The sequence below is a fragment of the Hypomesus transpacificus genome, unplaced genomic scaffold (assembly GCF_021917145.1).
Source record: "Hypomesus transpacificus isolate Combined female unplaced genomic scaffold, fHypTra1 scaffold_256, whole genome shotgun sequence".
Lineage (NCBI taxonomy): Eukaryota > Metazoa > Chordata > Actinopteri > Osmeriformes > Osmeridae > Hypomesus > Hypomesus transpacificus.
Genome location: NW_025813783.1, coordinates 32,501 through 53,530, shown reverse-complemented (window position 1 = coordinate 53,530; position 21,030 = coordinate 32,501). Strand labels below are relative to the sequence as shown.

The window sequence follows — 21,030 nt, the reverse complement described above, 5'->3', positions numbered from 1 at the left end:
ATGTTTTATTCACGGCTCATCCATATCCACACCATAAACGGTGCATTGACAGTGAAATTAACAAAGCACCATTATCACAAACCTTTGATTTAAGTGACTCGAGTAATGCATAGGCCTATGAGAAAATAAACACAGGCAAAATAAACACAGGCTACAGTGCACTACTCAAAAACTGAAAGGAAAATGCATTCACGAAACAAAAATAATCTTACACGCACATTATGAAATGTGGAAGCATGTGGTGAAATCTAATTTAAATGAGCTTTTCATTTAAAGGCCTCATGGAGTTTGTAGATGTGTCACACTCGATCTACTTCAAACATTTAATTCGAGTCAGGCGTCAAGTCCATCCTTCCAGTCTTTCGGGACGCTATCTGAGCGTGCTCAGTCTGTGAGAGCGAAGCTGCACGCTGCTCTGCTGATAACGGCCGTGCGTGTTAAAGAGTGCATAAATTGAGTCCTTGTCCTATCAGCATGAACCTCAAACACGTACCCTTGTTTCCTACCAATCCCATCCTCTCTTCCTGACTCCTAATCCCCAACCTCATGCGAGTGCGTGTGTGTGTGTGTGTGTGTGTGTGTGTGCGTGCGTGTGTGTATGTGCGTGTGAAAGGGACCATGTCATGGGCCTTAAGGTGAGTAGAGGAGATGATAGGAGTCTTAGACAGACACAGCAGGCTCAGACCAGCTGTCCGCCAGGCAGCAGGTGCTGTTGGGCAGGTCTAGAAGCCTCCTTTAACTCCTTGATTCTTCCTCTCCTTCTCACTTTCTCCTCTTTCCATCCCTTGGTTCCTCCCGTTGCCTTGCCGACCGTGGGCTGGGGGCGAAACTTCTGAGCTGAGGACAGACCGGCATGTTAGATAGACAGACAGGCAGGTTAGATAAACTGACAGGCATGTTAGATAGACAGACAGGCATGTTAGATAAACAGACAGGCATGTTAGATAGACAGACAGGCATGTTAGATAAACTGACAGGCATGTTAGATAGACAGACAGGCATGTTAGATAGACAGACAGGCATGTAAGATAGACAGACAGGCATGTTAGATAGACAGACAGGCATGTTAGATAGACAGACAGGCATGTTAGATAGAGAGACAGGCATGTAAGATAGACAGACAGGCATGTTAGATAGACAGACAGGCATGTTAGATAGACAGACAGGCAGGTTAGATAGAGAGACAGGCATGTTAGATAGACAGACAGGCATGTAAGATAAACAGACAGGCACGTTAGATAGACAGACAGGCATGTTAGATAGACAGACAAACAGGTACCTGTGTATTTGTGTGTGTGTATATGTGGTAGGTACCTGTGTATGTGTGTGTGTGTGTATATGTGGTAGGTACCTGTGTATGTGTGTGTGTATATGTGGTAGGTACCTGTGTATGTGTGTGTGTGTGTATATGTGGTAGGTACCTGTGTATGTGTGTGTGTGTGTATATGTGGTAGGTACCTGTGTATGTGTGTGTGTGTGTATATGTAGTAGGTACCTGTGTATGTGTGCGGGGACGTGGTCTTTGATGACGTTGTTGAGTTTGTAGTAGTCCAGGAAGGTGCGAGCCACGTTCCTACCCAGCCTCATATCTGAGACGACGCTTGTCAAGGAGGGTCTGTCTCTCAGGGTGTGCTACTGCAGCCCTGCAGGCTCTCTCTCAGGGTGTGCTACTGCAGTCCTGCAGGGTCTCTCTCAGGGTGTGCTACTGCAGCCCTGCAGGCTCTCTCTCTCAGGGTGTGCTACTGCAGCCCTGCAGGCTCTCTCTCTCAGGGTGTGCTGCTGCAGTCCTGCAGGGTCTCTCTCTCAGGGTGTGCTACTGCAGCCCTGCAGGGTCTCTCTCTCAGGGTGTGCTGCTGCAGTCCTGCAGGGTCTCCCTCTCAGGGTGTGCTACTGCAGCCCTGCAGGGTCTCTCTCTCAGGGTGTGCTACAGCAGCCCTGCAGGGTCTCTCTCAGGGTGTGCTACTGCAGCCCTGCAGGCTCTCTCTCTCAGGGTGTGCTACTGCAGCCCTGCAGGGTCTCTCTTTCAGGGTGTGCTACTGCAGTCCTGCAGGCTCTCTCTCTCAGGGTGTGCTACTGCAGTGCTGCAGGGTCTCTCTCTCAGGGTGTGCTACTGCAGTGCTGCAGGGTCTCTCTCTCAGGGTGTGCTACTGCAGTCCTGCAGGGTCTCTCTCAGGGTGTGCTACTGCAGCCCTGTAGGCTCTCTCTCAGGGTGTGCTACTGCAGTCCTGCAGGATCTCTCTCTCAGGGTGTGCTACTGCAGCCCTGCAGGATCTCTCTCACACAGCAAGGTGTCCCCTGCCTCACCTGGCACTGGTCAGAGGACTGACGCTGGTTCCTCTATGGTGCTCATACATGCTCTGTCTGTAAGACCACAGAAGCAGTAATCCCAAAACAACAACACAAACTCACCACACTGCTGAATCCCCTTTTATCCTGGTAGTCAAGGAAATAAATGAATACCAGCGTCTAGTAGCGCCGACAAAGCCATTTGCAGTAAATAACTAAGCAATAGCTTGATGAAGAAATATGCAGAGTACATTCCTGGGGGTACGACAGTGCTGTGCACTAAGTGAAGCTAAATCAACTGCATTTCAGTCCAGTCAGTCAAACTGTGGAGGTGGAAGGCATCACATTGTGGCAATTACTTACTGCTAAAGCTTTATTTAAATTTATCAGACCACAGCTTAAATAAACACGCTCTAACATGCACACACACACACACATGCACACACACTATGGAGAAACGTCAACAGCTCCAGATTCTCCATCATAAAACCGCTGCAGCCTCTCAGTGCTGTTGCCATGGCGGCATGTTGCCATTTCTAAAGCCCAAAACACGAAGCCATAACTATATGATTGAGATTAAGTCTGAATGTTCCGAACAGGAACATTGTTTCCAGGTTGCTGTTGATGTGGTGGGCAAAGGGGGCCTTTCTACGGGGTTTCTCTACAAGACAAACGACATCAGAAGATTGGAACAAACTAGGACAGGTACCATCCATAAAAAATCCTTCTAGATATTCATTTATCCATCATTCCACTGATCCCATTTCTCTCTTCTTCCCAACAACAAACCATCCAAACAGTTGTCCATTCACCCATATCTATCCATCCATCTATTTCAAGGATCTATCCATCCACCCAGCATCAAGGCTGGACGTGACACCCACCAGCAGGCTGTCCAGCAGGGCTGTTCTGTACCCCAGTGTTCTTCCCCAGGCAGACACACCCCAGTCATCCAACTCCACAGAGAGATCATCTTTCACCCCTCCCGTCATCTGCGAGTCGATCCTACACCCGGGCCGTGTGGCGGTGATTGAAACAAACCCCCGGGAAACCGAAAGCCAAGACAGTGATCCAGTCATTTTTTATTTTCCGCTTTCCAATCTTTCGCAACGGTCAGAGAACTACCTCCAAGCCATAAATCGTTGGGCCTGCAGGTGAAATCCTATTATCTAACGCTGTTAACTTATAAACCATCCATCCTGGTCGAGTGTGGACCGACTCACCTTTGTTTCATGTCCACACACACACACACACACACACATGCAGTAACAAGATTTTAGCTTGTAGGTTTTCTTGAACTCATCTTACCCATCCCCCCCCCCCCCCCAGCTGACATGGTGTGTGCGATATGGGTACATCTGTGTACACCCCTGGGTTGCTAGTTCGTCACCGTGGCACCCGTGTGTTAGTGTTTGGATTCACCATTCATCACCCAGCAGGCATGTGGCTGGTAGCAAACCTCCACATGGTGGCAGCTCATCAGATCACACCCTGTCTGCCTGCCTGCCTGCCTGCCTGCCTGCCTGCCTGCCTGTCTGTCTGTCTGTCTGTCTGTCTGTCTGTCTGTCTGTCTGTCTGCCATCATCCCAGAAAATGATCACATAGGTGATGCAGATCTGACTCTCACAGCCCCCTTCCTACCCCTGTTGGTGAGGATGCTGGACACATCCAGACCGCACAGCTGCAGATGGTGATGGAAGCATGCACAATGTTCTTCAGACAGAGACGCGCTCTGCAGGTCAGCTGACCCTGCAGCCCTCTACACGATTCCTCCATCGTCACGGAGACAAGTGGAGCGCTATTTATGGGCTGTGCGAAGGTGTTGTCACACCACCCCTCCCAAAACACAGACTCCCTCCCTCCCTCCCCCTCTGCTCTACCCTTCACATCTGACCTCGGGGAAGTTTGGAGTTCCCCTCCCGCGTCAGTGCCATAAGGGGGCCGGGGATCTGAGCGCGCTCAGAGCGGAGACAGGAATAGCCTCGGACCCCGCCGCGTACAGATGGCCTCCCAGCTTGTGATGTCACGGCTCACATCTATTACGGGAAGTTTGGAGAGGGACTGGCGCACGGGCGTGTGTGTGTGTGTGTGCGTGTGTGTGCAGAACTGGAGAGGAGAAGACTTCATCTGCATAACAGCTGCACATTGGGGCGCTCCAACTCCCAAATTGGCTGTTGTGGCTCATCGCCAACGGCAACCAGAGTGGCTGGAACGGGCCGCGTGCATCAGGAAGTGATGTGTGTGCCAGGAAACAGTGAGTGAGACGTGGAGAAGTGAGACGTGGAGAAGTGAGACGTGGAGAAGTGAGACGTGCCATGACGCCAGTGACCCCTAACCCCAAACCCCTCTCTTGTGGAGTCTAAGATGCATGAATGTGTGTCACTAACACCCCGGTGTAGTCCAGGGGACACACAGGTGTGTGTGTGTGGGTGTGTGTGTGTGTAAGCACTCGTGTGTGAGAGAGGTTTAACAAACACTGCGGTCGTTTCCGACTGATCCAGGTCTTCAGTGGTGGCTGATGGACGCGTCCCTTTGAGAGACTGATAGACAAGACGTCCCGCGGAGCAACAGGATGGATCGGGGGACAGACCCGATGATTTGTTTATCCTTTTGTTTACAACGTATCTGCTTCCGTCACGCCTCGCACCTGACAGGGAGACGCAGAGACGGAGACAGGACAGCGGGGACGAGGAGCGAGGAGGACGGACGAGACATCGATACAGCCCTGTCAGGTCCTGTCACCGCTGGCTAATTAGCCATGCTAATGTAAACACTAGTCAACACGGAGGAAACACAACAGGGACACAACAGGGACACGGCACGACGCCCTCCAGGACAAGTCCTCGGGGGCGGCTCAGAGTGTTCTGGAAGTTTGTCAGCCAAGGTCTGGCACTCTGGCTAATGAGAGGCCGGCGTTCCACGTAGGACATGGGTTTGAAGGCACTGACCTGTAGTGTAGCTCCTATGAGGAGAAACACACACACACCATCAGATAAGGCTCCCATCTTTAGTCTTGGTCGTAATGGCCAGTGACAGCAGTGATAAGGAGCCGGTCTAAGTGTTTCTGGGTTTGGAGAGGGCGGGGGTTATTGGGTGTGTTCTCTGACCCACAGACCGGATCCTGTCTGATGACCTAACTGAGGGGAAGAGAGGACGAACAGGAGATGACAGAAGAGGAGAAAAGAAGAGAGAAGAATGTAGAAGAGAAGAGAGGACAGGTGGAAGGAGGGGATGGATGAGAGGAGGGAGGGTTGGAGGGACGAGATGAGAGAGAGGAGGGGAGTTGAGAGGAGAAAATCAACCCTCCCCAACTCAAACCTCCATAGATTGCTGTCAAGCAAAACAATTGGTATTGACTTTTAGGATTTCATTTGTTTGAAGATATTGATTTAGGCTTACACTTGGTGTGTGCACTGTAAGGAATGTTACCAGAGTAAAAGCCTCTCAAGAGAGGGCACACACACACACTGACACACACTGACACACACACTGACACACACACACTGAGGCACACACACTAAAACTGTGATGAACAGAGACAGGGAGAGTATATTTGCCCCCCCAGCCATCATTTGCATACTTGTCACTGTCCGTGTCGTGGGAGTCAGAACTGTGGAGGCGAGACGGCTGACATGTTCTCATCCACAGCCTGCTACTCAGACTCTTCTGACAGTGTCACGCTCTCATGCTTAGTGCGTGTCTCTGTGTCACAGCGTTGTCAAAGAGATGGGATCTTCTACACGCACATAGCTGTCAGCACCCTGGGTGTGTCTGTGTGTGTGTCTGTGTGTGTGTCTGTGTGTGTGTGTCTGTGTGTGTCAACCAGTTTGGTTGTTTGTTCACCTGTCTTCACAGAAAAGGGCAATGGGTGCCTCTCACTGCTTCGGCCTCAGCCAATCGCATGATCGCAAGCCCTTAGGCTAGACACTATCATCCAATCAGGCCATGTCCACTGTGAGTTTCAGTAAATGATAAAGTTTTTGAAGAGAAGCGTTGAAAGTCACAGAGTTCTCTCTCTCTCTCTCTCTCTCTCCATCTCTCTGAATAGAAGCGTCAAGCTGGTTTTTGAACTAGGTCCCAGAATCTCTTAACCTTCCCCCTCTCTTCTCCCTCCCTCCTCTCCTCTCCACCTGACTCACTGAGGTCAGCACCACATCATAAGACAAAGTTCATCAGAGAAAATAGACCAACCAGCAGAACCAGATGATCCTGACAGAGTTCCTGCTCCATCCTTGACATCATGACTGTATTACCTAACAAATGACTTTGTAACTTTAGAGCCGGAAGTTCAACATGGGATATTTCCATCTCCATCTGAGATGGGGAGGATATTTATAACCTGCTCTGACTGGGTTGGTTTCTGCACCCTTCAATCAGCAGACTAAGGAAGGAGAAACTCCCAGACAGGAAGTGCTGAGGAGTGCTGAGGAGAGAGAGATGAAGAGAGAGAGATGAAGAGAGATGAGGAGAGAAATAGATGAAGAGAGAGAGATGAGGAGAGAGAGAGATGAAGAGAGAGAGGTGAGGAGAGAGATGAAGAGAGAGACAGAGATGAAGAGAGAGAGATGAGGAGAGAGAGATGAGGAGAGAGATGAAGAGAGAGAGAGGTGAGGAGAGAGATGATGAGAGAAAGATGAGGAGAGAGACAGAGATGAAGAGAGATGAGGAGAGAGAGATGAGGAGAAAGATGAAGAGAGAGAGGTGAGAGAGATAACGAGAGAGAGAGATGAATAGAGAGAGATGAAGAAAGAGAGATGAAGAGAGAGAGAGATGAAGAGAGAGGTGAGGAGAGAGATGAGGAGAGAGATGAAGAGAGAGATGATGAGAGAGAGGTGAAGAGAGAGAGAGATGAGGAGAGAGAGAGAGACAAGGAGGGAGAGATGAAGAGAGTGGGTTTATCCAGCTGTTCAGACAGCCAACATTCACAGCACAATGGTCTTCTATAATGAGCCTCTCAAAGATGAGGGGGTGTCATGGAAACCCTTTCCCATAATGCACTGGAAGCCTCCCCTCCAACTCTACAGCCCTCCACTGTGATCAGAGGTTGTGCTGCTAAAAGGTGAAACATTTCATTTTGTACTCTGTCATAGTTGTAGGCAGGTGTGTGTATGTGTGTGTGTTTGTGTGTGAGCATGTGGGGTAATTATTTATTTGTCGTGTATTTGTTTTCATAGTGTGAGCGGAGGGGGGGTGGGGTGAGGGGGGGGGTGGGGTGAGGGGGGGGTGGGGGGTAAAGGTCTTCGTTGATGATTTGAACGCTCCATCGAGCAGAGCGCTGGCTCGTGAAAAGCAACATGGTCCTTTCCTTCAACCTGTCTGACCTCAATCTCTGCTCTACACTGCTCCGCCTGACCCCCTCTCCCCACTGACCCCCCCCCACCCTTCTTCTAGCCTCCTCCATCCTGTATCCACCTATACCTGCCCCTCCCTCGGTAGAGCTTGACCTTCAGTAGGGCTTGCACTTCTTTCTCAAACACACACACCAAGTCTAAACTCAACAGTTCCAACTTCTAACAGTAGAGGGCACTAAAGCCACACACTTCTTTCCTCTACCTCTCAGACCTTCATCTCTCCTCCTTATCGGCACATCTCTGTCTCTTCCTTCCTTCCTCTTCCTCTCTCTCTCTTTCTGCTACTTTCTCATCTTACCATCTATCAGTCTCTTCTCTTCCCTCCTGGTCTTTATCTGTGTGATCAGATCAGTGCAGTAGCTGGAGGTGTGGGTGTGTGCTCCTGTTCGTGTTCCATTATCCCTCTGAAAACAAAAGACACACACACACACACACATACACACACGGTGCATGCTCTGTGTCTGGATCTGGGGCTCGGCTCGCTGGACTGTCACCACCTATCTGATAGAACGCACTGGAACAGACATGACTCCACACATCCAGCCTGGTTACCGCACACATACACACACCCAGAGAAGCAGCCTCCACCCTCACTCACACACACACACACACCCAGAGAAGCAGCCTCCACCCTCACTCACACACACACACACACACACACACAAGAACAGGCACAGACGCACAGGAACATGCACACTCCAATCACTAACTGCCGCTATAATGACACCAGGAAGGATTAGCAAATCAATAGGTCTGAATGAGACCTGTTTGGCTGGTGGATGGAGGGAGGAATGGACAGGAAAGGAGAAGAGAGGAGAAGAGAGGAGAAGAGAGGAGAAGAGAGGAGAAGAGAGGAGAAGAGAGGAGCCGACAATAGACTGACATTATCAACATCTCAGCTCATTACAGGTTTCTGTGAAGACATGCACTGTTGCCAGGGCAGCATAGGCAAACACACACACAGTCTGCATTTTCTCCATTCAGGACCAGAAGCATTGATCCAGTAAAAGGCTTTAGTAGTCCAGACGAATTTCCCTCAGGAACACACATATTGAATGGAGATAACACACACACACACACACACACACACACACACACACACACACACACACACACACACACACACACACACACACACACACACACACACACACACACAGGCCATAAGGGAGAAGAGGATTGGGTTTAAGACAGAATGGTCTGTAAGTTGCTGCTTCCATAGCTGGTATCTGTCCCCGCGCTACAATGTAGCAGATAACAAGATACAACCCACATACACAGATTCCTGTAAACAATCTAGCACACACAAACGCTAACACAAACGCACACACAAACGCACACACAAACGCACACACGAACGCACACACGAACACACACAATCGTGGAATACTGAACCGTCTCAGCCCACTTCTAAATGCTTTTCCCCATCGTGTTGCCAGAGAAGCAGGCTCCAGCCACACACACACACACTCACACACACACACCCATACACACACACGCTCTGCTCCTACAGTCTAAGCTAACATGGATAGACAGCATGAGAGGATGTGGGTCGATCATCTCTAGACTGACTGGACAACAGGCTGCCTCTGATGGGAGGAGACAGATGTTAGCAGGAGGAGAGGGGAGGAGAGGAGAGGAGGAGGAGAGAGAGGAGAGGAGAGGAGGGGAGGGGAGGGGAGAGGAGAGGAGGGGAGATGAGAGGAGAGGAGAGGAGAGGGGAGGAGAGGAGAGGAGGGGAGGGGAGGGGAGAGGAGAGGAGAGGAGAGGAGAGGAAGGAGAGGAGAGGAGAGGAGAGGAGAGGAGAGGAGAGGGGAGGAGAGGAGAGGAGGGGAGAGAAGAGGAGGGGAGAGGAGAGGAGGGGAGAGGAGAGGAGAGGAGAGGAGAGGAGAGGAGGGGAGGAGGAGAGGAGAGGAGGAGGAGAGGAGGAGGAGGAGGGAGAGGAGGAGGAGAGGAGAGGAGGAGGAGAGGAGAGGAGGGGAAGAGGAGAGGGGAGGAGAGGGGAGGAGAGGAGAGGAGAGGAGGGGAGGAGGAGAGGGGAGGAGAGGGGAGGAGAGGAGAGGAGAGGAGAGGAGGGGAGAGGAGAGGAGAGGAGGGGAGGAGGAGAGGGGAGGAGAGGGGAGGAGAGGGGAGGAGAGGAGAGGAGGAGGAGGGGAGAGGAGAGGAGAGGAGGGGAGGAGGAGAGGGGAGGAGAGGGGAGGAGAGGAGAGGGAGAGGGGATGAGAGGAGGGGAGGAGGAGAGGGGAGGAGAAGGGGGACGAGAGGAGAAGAGGGGAAGGGGAGAGGAGAGGAGGGGAGTGGGAAGGGGGGGAGTATGAGAATAAGGAGGCAGACAGAAGCAGGAGGCGGCAGGTACAGGCAGGGGGAGGTAGAGAGAGGCAGTTGGAGGCAGGAGGATGACAGGATACATGTTTCCTCGGTGTAGGGTACGGGGGTGGTGCTACTGGCGCTCATGTAGCTGTAGAAGGACACCTCCAGGGTGTAGCAGTAGGACGTGTCATCTAGGAGACCTCCCAGGAAACGCCTTCCTGTACCGGCCTTCACCACGTCCCGGTTAAACGACGTGTTGGACTGAGAGAGGGAGGGAGAGAGATAGAGGGAGGCACAGACAAGGGGAGAGAGATAGAGGAAAGGTTGTTAGAAGAGGAAGACAGTAGAAGAGAGGAAAGGAACAGACAGTCAAAGAGAGAGAGAGAGGATATGAGACCATTTTGATCACACAAAGCACCTTCTAGATCTGTGAAATGTGTCGATACATGTAAACCAATATGTTACTTATGATTAATTTAAAATAATTACATTTTCCATTATTGGTTTCTAAGCGGTTTAGGGTTAGGGTTAGGGACGACACAGGCACATATTCAAGAGGGCGGTCAATTCCTCATAACGTGAGGTAAACATTGATTTCAGATTGTATTTAAATTTCGTAGAATTGATTAAGAAATTGCAACTGTCAAATCCTCCAGTGTGTTACAACATTGGCATAGCTCCTGTGTCTGGGTCAGACCAGCTGTGCTCTCTGGGACAGACCAGCTGTGCTCCCTGGGTCAGACCAGCTGTGCTCTCTGGGTCAGACCAGCTATGCTCTCTGGGTCAGACCAACTGTGCTCTCTGGGTCAGACCAGCTGTGCTCTCTGGGTCAGACCAGCTGTGCTCCCTGGGTCAGACCAGCTGTGCTCCCTGGGTCAGACCAGCTGTGCTCTCTGGGGTCAGACCAGCTGTGCTCTCTGGGTCAGACCAGCTGTGCTCCCTGGGTCAGACCGGCTGTGCTCTCTGGGTCAGACCGGCTGTGCTCTCTGGGTCAGACCAGCTGTGCTCCCTGGGTCAGACCGGCTGTGCTCTCTGGGTCAGACCAGCTGTGCTCCCTGGGTCAGACCGGCTGTGCTCTCTGGGTCAGACCAGCTGTGCTCCCTGGGTCAGACCGGCTGTGCTCCCTGGATCAGACTGGCTGTGCTCTCTGCTCACAGCAACTCTGGGTTTCTGGATCAGTCGGTATATATAAGGTTGCTGGTGTTTTTCTGTGGGTGATTTAGTTTAGTCTCAGCTGTTTTATAATTTGGTTTACTCAAATTGATTACCAAATCATTATTGTTTTCGCTTTCCAACTCTCTCTCTCTCCTCTCTCTCTCTCTCTCTCTCTCTCTCTCTCTCTCTCTCTCTCTCTCTCTCTCTCTCCTCTCTCTCTCTCTCTCACAATTCAATATCCAATTAAAATAAGCTTTATTTGCATGGCAAACTGCTTTTTACAGTGCCAAAGCATTATTAAATAAAATAAATAATGATGATCACAGAAAAAAGATCAATAATAATTTAAAAGAATACATGTTGAGAAAAAAGCCCCCCCTCTCTCTCCCTCCGTCCCTCTCTATCCCTCTCCCCCCCTCTCTATCCCTCTTCCCCCCTCTCTCTCTCCGTCCCTCTCTCTCCCTCTTCCCCCTTCTCTCTCCCTCCGTCCCTCTCTATCCCCTCTTCCCCCCTCTCTCTCCCTCTATCTCTCTCTCTCTCTCTCTCCAGTTTGACAGGGTGAGGGGTAGTGTTCTGGCTGGCTGTCCCGGTAAAACTGAAACTGCAGGGAAATGTCCACAGAAACTGAAGGTCAAAGGTTACAGTAGCTGGAGGAGGAAACAGGCTGTCAGAGCTAAATAAAGATGGAGGATGAAGGCAGAATATGGAGAGGGAGGACGTGGAGTCAGAGGAAGCCACAGAATCTCCACCACGCTACCTTCAGAGGGCATACTGTGATAGGCTGGACCTTATGGATATGTGCGGTTTGTGGTGCTGTGATAGGCAGCCGTGGCGGCGTGGGCGGGGCTTACGAAGGAGAAGTCTGGTGCGTTGTTGCACAGCAGGCGGGGGAACACGGCCTGTCTCTGCACACGCTCCTCCTCCTCAAACACGTTGCCATACATGAAGCCGTTCAGCATGGTGGAGTGGGCGTGGACATCTATGTAGAACTCCAGACCCACCTTCAGAGAGAGAGACAGAGAGAGAGATGGAGAGACAGAGATAGAGGGAGACAGAGGGAGAGAGAGAGAGAGAGAGAGAGACAGAGAGAGAGGGAGAGAGAGAGAGAGAGAGAGAGAGAGAGGGAGAGAGGGAGGGAGAGAGAGAGAGATAGGGAGAGATAGAGAGGGAGAGATAGAGAGGGAGAGATAGAGAGGGAGAGATAGACAGGGAGATGGGGGGAGAGAGACAGAGAGGGAGAGAAAGAGAGGAGGGAGGGAGAGAGAGAAACACACAGGGTTAGGCACTATCATCATCAACATTGTTTTCAAAGATGAAATATACAGTGAGCTTTCTTATCAGAGCAGAGAGCTTAGACAGTTCCCCCTCCCCAAACACGCGCACGCACACACACACACACACACACACACACACACACACACACACACACACACACACACACATATGGGTAAAGGTGTACCCAACCACACTCTCTGTCTAACCTTCACATCCTCAACTCTGACTCTCTATCTCACTCTATGTGACTGACCCTCTAACTCTGCAACACAGTTCAGCCTGGCCTCTCACCTTTCTCCCCCCCTCCTCTCTCTGTCCTCTCTCTCTCTCTCGCTTTCTCTCTCTCATTCCACATTCCACAGTGCACTCTTCCTGTGGGTCGTACGACTGGGGTGGCGAAGGGGCGGAGAGAGTGTGGCAGCAGTGGAGGAGAGAATGGAGAGAGAGAAAGGAGAGAGAGAGAAAGAGAGAGTGGTTGGTGGCTTGGGCGTCGCAATGCTTGAAATTCCGCTCACAGCCAAAGCAATTTCCCTTCGCTGGCGAGGCTGTCAGGGGGCGGTGGCTGGCGGTGAAATATGGAGGCTGGGAGAGGGCCGGAAGCTCGCTGTGGCAGCCTGATGGATGGCACCCCGGAGGAGAGGAGAGGAGGAGGGGAGAGGAGGAGAGGAGAGGAGGAGGGAAGGAGGAGGGGAGAGGAGGAGGGGAGAGCAGGAGGGGAGGAGGGGAGAGGAGGAGAGGAGGAGGGGAGAGGAGGAGAGGAGAAGGGGAGAGGAGAGGAGGAGGGGGAGAGGAGGAGGGGAGGAGGGGGAGAGGAGAGGAGGAGGGAGAAGCGGAGGGGAAAACAACAAGAAAACAAAACTGAAAAAAAGAAAGATGAGGGGGGGTGAGAGAGGAAAAGAGAGAAAGGGAGGAGCAGAGAACTAGAGGGGAGAGAGGTGGGCAGAGAAAGATAGACAGAGGGAGAGAGAGAGTGGAGCGAGAGAGAGAAAGGAGAGAAAAGAGCTCCACAGAGATCCACACAGGACTCCAGATTTCTGAGGGATCTCCAACAAAGAGAGAGAGACTCTCCATCATCACCAGCAAGAAGTAAAGGAGAGGAGCAAGGACAAGGAGGAGAGGGTGGTGGAGATGGAGGACAGGGTGGTGGAGATGGAGGAGAGGGTGGTGGAGATGGAGGAGAGGGTGGTGGAGATGGAGGACAGGGTGGTGGAGATGGAGGAGAGGGTGGTGGAGATGGAGGAGAGGGTGGTGGAGATGGAGGACAGAGTGGTGGAGATGGAGTAGAGGGTGGTGGAGATGGAGGAGAGAGTGGTGGAGATGGAGGACAGGGTGGTGGAGATGGAGGAGACGGTGTTGGAGATAGATGATCGAAAGGTTGAGCATCTGCATTTCTCCATTAACCATCTACTCACCCAGCCAGTCATTAATGCATCTCTCTCTCCACCCATTCATTCAGCCATCAGTACACCTCTCATAACACTATCCAGATGTCCATCCAACTGTCCATCTATCCATCAGTCCATCTATCCATCCAACTGTCCATCTATCCATCAGTCCATCTATCCATCCATCTGTTTGTCATTTCCCTCCCTCCCTCCCTCCCCTCCCTCCCTCCCTCCCTCCCTCCCTCCCTCCCTCCCTCCCTCCCTCCCTCCCTCCCTCCCTCCCTCCCTCCCTCCCTCCCTCCCTCCCTCCCCTCCCTCCCTCCCCCTAATGTCCTGTCACTCAACCACAGCAGATAGACTGGGGGGGCCACACACATGACTGATGGGACAATTAACCATCAGCTTTGACCTAGAGAATTGTTCATTTGAAATTGTAATTAAGCAATTAAGGACAATTATAACTCAGAGGAGTAGAATGAAAGTCACAAAAAGACAATCTGAGAGAGAGAAAGAGAGAGAGAAGGGGTTGGAGACAGAGATAGAGAGTGATGGACAGAGAAAGTAAAGGACTTTAGCATTTTAAAGGCAGAGAGAAAGCGCTGCTTAGAGAAACCCGGAGCATGCAGTCCTCAGCTGGATCCTGGATGTGCTCGTGTGTGAGGCCAGACCTGCTGCTGAACTGGAACCCAGAGTAGAAGGTCAAACCAGCCAGCGTAGTCAGACAAGCACTCATCAGCTGCATATTTATCAAGCAGGACTGTTAAGGGGCGCTACACGCCTGGCTTATCTGTGCTGGTGGGGCAGGAGCTGATTCATGCAGGATTATCGTGACTAAAGGCTGGTTTGGGACAAGAGCTTCTCTCATCAGCACTTCTGACACAGCAACACGGCTCTGTCTCACAGCAAGACAAACAGCTGGAAGAAACTGGTTTAATCCAGTAAATCTCTGGCTATTAACATCGGGGGTGTTAGGATGCATATGGCAAAATTGAATCTGTGAAGTGTGTTTATCTCTGTTGGTGGATCTAGGGCGTGGTGTCCGACTCACTGCTGTGCTATGGTTTCTACACCACGTTTATCTGGAGTCTTAACCCACTGAGCTAAAGCCTCACACCTCCCTCTCTCTGTCTGTCTCTTCTATACCCTCTGGATCCAAACCCACCTCCTTCTCCCTCTCCTCTGTCTCTGTATCCGTCTTTAGGTCTCTCTCTCTTCCTGGTATCTCTCTGTTTCTCTCTTGTCTGTCTTTATCTATTAATATCTCTAAATATCTTTCTTTATTAATCTCTATCTCTATTTCTTCATCTATTAATCTCTCTCCCTCTTTCTGGTCTCTCTGTCTGGGCTTAACTGATGGAGATAAAGCCTATTAATTATTTCATTAACATAGGGGTCACTGGTAATCAGGAGATGCAGAATGAAAAAAAAGAAAGATAGCAAGAAAGACAAGTAGGCAGGTGGGCAGACAGGCAGACAGACAGACAGACAGACAGACAGACAGACAGACAGGCAGACAGGCAAGCAGGCAGGCAGGCAGGCAGGCAGGCAGGCAGGCAGGCAGGCAGGCAGGCAGGCAGGCAGACCTGTACCTTGGAGATGTTAATGCCTCATAAACTGCTACAGCTGTTAAACTGTCTGACTGGCTGCCTGAGAGTAGAGGAGAGTGATGGAAAAAGCCTTTCCTTTTTTAAAAGGTTTGTCGGTCCATCTGCCTGTCTGATGTGGTACCACAGATGGGTTGCAAGAGGTAAGAAACACAGAACTCCAATATCCTTCAAATAATCAGAAAGAGAGTGGGGGGAGAGGCGGGGGAGGAAGAGAGGGATGTGGGAGAGGAAGGGGGAGGAAGAGAGGAAGAGAGGGATGTGGGAGAGGCAGGGGGAGGAAGAGAGGAAGAGAGGGATGTGGGAGAGGCAGGGGGAGGAAGAGAGGAAGAGAGGGATGTGGGAGAGGCAGGGGGAGGAAGAGAGGAAGAGAGGGATGTGGGAGAGGCAGGGGGAGGAAGAAAGGAAGAGAGGGATGTGGGAGAGGCAGGGGGAGGAAGAGAGGAAGAGAGGGATGTGGGAGAGGCAGGGGGAGGAAGAGAGGAAGAGAGGGATGTGGGAGAGGCAGGGGGAGGAAGAGAGGGAAGTGGGAGAGGCAGGGGGAGGAAGAGAGGAAGAGAGGGATGTGGGAGAGGCAGGGGGAGGAAGAGAGGAAGAGAGGGATGTGGGAGAGGCAGGGGGAGGAAGAGAGGGATGTGGGAGAGGCAGGGGGAGGAAGAGAGGAAGAGAGGGATGTGGGAGGCGGGGGAGGAGTAGAAAAAGAGGGGAGGAGGGGAACAGGTAGACTGCAAATCTTAGAAATGGATCAGAAATGGTTTGGTCACGCCAGAAGACGAGAGAGAAAGAAAGGAGAGAGAGAGAGGCAGAGATAGGTAGAGAGAGGTTAAGAGAGAGATCCCCCTGCTTCCACAAGAAAACACCAGAAGAACAGATAAAGAAAGAACACATGAAGCTAGACAGGGAGGAGGGTGACTGTGTGTGTGAGGGGGGATTTTCAATGTGCAATATTCATCTAAGTGGCGTGACAGGACCTAATATATTTGTTTCAGATGGAAAATTAATTCTCCAATATTAAAAAGGTCAAAAATGAGGCATGGCAACATTGGCCTCTTCTGTCATCTTTAACAAATGATCCAAAACGCCGCTGTCGGATCGGTGGGGATAGGCCGGCTGTGATGAATGTCCCAAGTAATCAACCAATCAAGAGGAATTCTTCTTCTTCTCTGATAAATGAGCTGGAAAAGCATCGCTTTAGGAGGTAGAAGGGTCCATTTGTATCTTTGCTCTCTTTTCTCCCTGCCGCAACCTTCTTTATTCAGTTGTATTTTGTTTCCTCTCAAAACAGTCAGGTCCTTAGGAACAGGTCGCACTCTACCCCAGACTCTCCACTAGCAACGCAGCTATCTAACAACCACACATTTGCTCATTAGCTTAGAAAAACAAACACAAGATCCAGTACAGCAGTGCTAACCACCAGTGATTTAGCATCGCTAGCCTACTGCCCCACTCAGGTCTTGGCACATTAAAGGGTGAGCTCAGCTAGCAGGCTGCCCCCAGGCCCTGGCCCACTAGCCTCATTAGCGTCCGTGCCCAGTGTGAGGAGGGCAGAGGTGGAAGGCCAGGCTCCAGGGAGCTGGCATCCACACCTGAGGCACGGAGACTGGCAGGGAGACTGGCAGGGAGACTGGCAGGGAGACTGGCACGGAGACTGGCAGGGAGACTGGCACGGAGACTGGCAGGGAGACTGGCACGGAGACTGGCAGGGAGACTGGCAGGGTGGCTGGCAGGGTGGCTGGCAGGGTGGCTGGCAGGGTGGCTGGCAGGGAGACTGGCAGGGAGACTGGCAGGGAGACTGGCACGGAGACTGGCAGGGAGACTGGCAGGGTGGCTGGCAGGGAGACTGGCACGGAGACTGGCAGGGAGACTGGCAGGGAGACTGGCACGGAGACTGGCAGGGAGACTGGCACGGAGACTGGCACGGAGACTGGCAGGGAGACTGGCAGGGAGACTGGCAGGGAGACTGGCAGGGAGACTGGCACGGAGACTGGCAGGGAGACTGGCACGGAGACTGGCACGGAGACTGGCACGGAGACTGGCAGGGAGACTGGCACGGAGACTGGCACGGAGACTGGCAGGGAGACTGGCACGGAGACAGGCAGGGAGACTGGCACGGAGACTGGCAGGGAGACTGGCAGGGAGACTGGCAGGGAGACTGGCACGGAGACTGGCAGGGAGACTGGCACGGAGACTGGCACGGAGACTGGCAGGGAGACTGGCACGGAGACTGGCAGGGAGACTGGCACGGAGACTGGCAGGGAGACTGGCAGGGAGACTGGCAGGGAGACTGGCAGGGAGACTGGCAGGGTGGCTGGCAGGGAGACTGGCAGGGAGACTGGCAGGGAGACTGGCACGGAGACTGGCAGGGAGACTGGCAGGGAGACTGGCAGGGAGACTGGCACGGAGACTGGCAGGGAGACTGGCAGGGAGACTGGCAGGGAGACTGGCAGGGTGGCTGGCAGGGTGGCTGGCAGGGAGACTGGCAGGGAGACTGGCAGGGTGGCTGGCAGGGAGGCTGGCAGGGAGACTGGCAGGGTGGCTGGCACGGAGACTGGCAGGGAGACTGGCAGGGAGACTGGCACGGAGACTGGCACGGAGACTGGCAGGGAGACTGGCAGGGAGACTGGCAGGGAGACTGGCAGGGTGGCTGGCACGGAGACTGGCAGGGAGACTGGCACGGAGACTGGCACGGAGACTGGCAGGGAGACTGGCAGGGAGACTGGCAGGGAGACTGGCACGGAGACTGGCAGGGAGACTGGCAGGGAGACTGGCAGGGTGGCTGGCACGGAGACTGGCAGGGAGACTGGCACGGAGACTGGCAGGGAGACTGGCAGGGAGACTGGCAGGGAGACTGGCAGGGAGACTGGCAGGGTGGCTGGCAGGGAGACTGGCAGGGTGGCTGGCACGGAGACTGGCAGGGAGACTGGCAGGGAGACTGGCAGGGTGGCTGGCAGGGAGACTGGCAGGGTGGCTGGCACGGAGACTGGCAGGGAGACTGGCAGGGAGACTGGCAGGGTGGCTGGCACGGAGACTGGCAGGGAGACTGGCAGGGAGACTGGCAGGGTGGCTGGCAGGGAGGCTGGCAGGGAGACTGGCAGGGAGACTGGCAGGGAGACTGGCAGGGAGACTGGCAGGGTGGCTGGCAGGGAGGCTGGCAGGGTGGCTGGCACGGAGACTGGCAGGGAGACTGGCAGGGTGGCTGGCACGGAGACTGGCAGGGAGACTGGCAGGGAGACTGGCAGGGTGGCTGGCAGGGAGGCTGGCAGGGAGACTGGCAGGGTGGCTGGCACGGAGACTGGCAGGGAGACTGGCAGGGAGACTGGCAGGGAGACTGGCAGGGAGACTGGCAGGGTGGCTGGCAGGGAGGCTGGCAGGGAGACTGGCAGGGAGACTGGCAGGGAGACTGGCAGGGAGACTGGCAGGGAGACTGGCAGGGTGGCTGGCAGGGAGGCTGGCAGGGAGACTGGCAGGGAGGCCGCACCTGGCAAGCCCAGACATCAGTGGGGTGTCTGGAGAGACTGTCCTGAGAGCTGCAGCCTGTAGGTCTCTCCTCTTCTCTCCTCTCCTCTCCTCCTGCCCTAACCTCTCTCCTCCTCTCCTCTCTCCTTCCCTCTCCTCCTCTCCTCAGGTGTGTGTTAGTGTGTGTTTTAGCAGAAGCGTGTGAGACACGAGAGGATCACTCTGCCGTGAAGGAGCTCATCGATCAAGGCGTCAGCGTCGAGGGGAAAAGGTTAATCTCAGTGTAGCGGTGCGGTCTGCGGGCCGCACGGCCCTGGATTAGAGTGGGAGGTAAAGGCCAGGCTGGTCCCAGGACACACGCTGACCTTCAGCACTCAACAAGCTGCAGCTCCGCTAATAATTAACATCAGGAACGGAGAGAACATTCAATGACTCCCACAAAGAGAGAGCGAGAGAGAGAGAGAGACAGAGAGAGAGGCTCCTGAGAACCTCCTGCCTCTCTCTGCCCTGAGAGCACCATGATATAACACCTAGCAATCTGTTATGAACAGTCATTACTGGTACGTGTGTGATGAGAGAAATACATACATTTTAGAGAGAGTCTGAGAAAGAGTAAAGCTTTTGCTTGTGTGTGTGTATCTTTGTGTGTGTGTGACTCTGTGTGCGTGTCTCTGTGTGTGTCTGTGTGCGTGTCTGTGTGTCTCTGTGTGTGTCTCTGTGTGTGTCTTTCTGTGTGTGTCTCTGTGTGTGTCTCTGTGTGTGTCTGAGTGTGTGTGTGACTCACCGGGTCCTGACTCATCTGGACGATGAGTTGTTTGACAGCATGGAGGGTGGGGTGGGCCCAGGGGGAGGGGTCCTGCCAGTGACGGTTCAAGTCGAAGCCCATCAGAGAACACCTGGACACACACACACACATGGACACGCACACACACACACATGGACACGCACACACAGCGTCAAGTCAAATATTCCCAGCTCAGCACGGTGAACAGCTGAAGAAGGAGGGGAGGGTATAGCTGTCATTTTTTTACCATATTATACTCATCATATCAAGGGTATTCAGTTATTGACATGGTAACTCAGTGTTAGTGACTTTGAAATAGCTTGTGTCCAACAATACAGATCCTGTCACACACATTTGGACTCAGCCCTGATTGATTCTCTTCCCAGCATGCATCTGTTCGATTGCTCTCACAACTAGTGGACCTGGATCAGTTGACAGGGAGGAGCAGGGAGGAGGGAGGGAGGGAGGGAGGGCGGGAGGGTGGGTGGGTGGGAGGGTAATTGACCACATTCTAATATGCTGTGATATCGCTGTTGAGCAAGCCTGCCCTCATCATCCCCTCTGATGGAAACAACCTTTGAGGGTCAACAGTCAACAACAAGACGTTTGGAGCTCATGTCTCTCTCCTGCCTGCTGGACATTTAGTGCAGTCAGACTGGGGCGCAGTGGCGCAGCGGAGACACTAGAGGGCAGCCACAAACACTGTGGAGCTCACACAGACTGATTAACTTCTGTGATCTACGTCTCCAACACGGGAGGGGAAGGAGAGGAGGAGAGAAGAGAAGAGGTGAGGAGGAGAGAAGAGGGGAGAGGAGGAGGAGAGAAGAGGGGAGAGGAGGAGAGAAGAGGGGAGAGGAGGAGAGAAGAGGGGAGAGGAGAGAAGAGGGGAGAGGAGAGAAGAGGGGAGAGGAGGAGGAGAGAAGAGAGGAGGAGGAGAGAAGAGAGAAGGAGGAGAGGAGAGAAGAGGTGAGGAGGAGAGAAGAGGGGAGAGGAGGAGGAGAGAAGAGGGGAGAGGAGGAGGAGAGAAGAGGGGAGAGGAGGAGCGAAGAGGGGAGAGGAGAGAAGAGGGGAGAGGAGGAGGAGAGAAGAGGTGAGAGGAGAGAAGAGGGGAGAGGAGGAGGAGAGAAGAGGGGAGAGGAGGAGGAGAGAAGAGGGGAGAGGAGGAGGAGAGAAGAGGGGAGAAGAGGAGGAGAGAAGAGGTGAGGAGGAGAGAAGAGGGGAGAGGAGGAGGAGAGAAGAGGGGAGAGGAGAGAAGAGGGGAGAGGAGGAGGAGAGAAGAGGGGAGAGTAGGAGGAGAGAAGAGGTGAGGAGGAGAGAAGAGGGGAGAGGAGGAGGAGAGAAGAGGGGAGAGGAGAGAAGAGGGGAGAGGAGGAGGAGAGAAGAGGGGAGAGGAGAGAAGAGGGGAGAGGAGAGAAGAGGGGAGA

The 21,030-nt window shown here is 53.1% G+C and overlaps 1 protein-coding gene across 1 annotated transcript in view; it reads right to left on the bottom strand.

Annotated features, from left to right (window-relative positions):
* Nucleotides 1–15: 15 nt before the first annotated feature.
* The window catches only part of LOC124462848 (cytosolic carboxypeptidase 6-like), a 24,150-nt gene continuing 3,135 nt past the window's right edge, over nucleotides 16–21,030 (bottom strand). The window contains exons 4-8 of the mRNA XM_047014515.1: nucleotides 19,607–19,718; nucleotides 11,954–12,103; nucleotides 10,046–10,208; nucleotides 1,496–1,589; nucleotides 16–837 (exon numbers count right to left, since the gene is read on the bottom strand). Of these exons, the coding sequence (XP_046870471.1) occupies nucleotides 723–837; nucleotides 1,496–1,589; nucleotides 10,046–10,208; nucleotides 11,954–12,103; nucleotides 19,607–19,718 (634 nt within the window). The 3' untranslated portion in view covers nucleotides 16–722. The remainder of the gene's footprint in view (nucleotides 838–1,495; nucleotides 1,590–10,045; nucleotides 10,209–11,953; nucleotides 12,104–19,606; nucleotides 19,719–21,030) is intronic.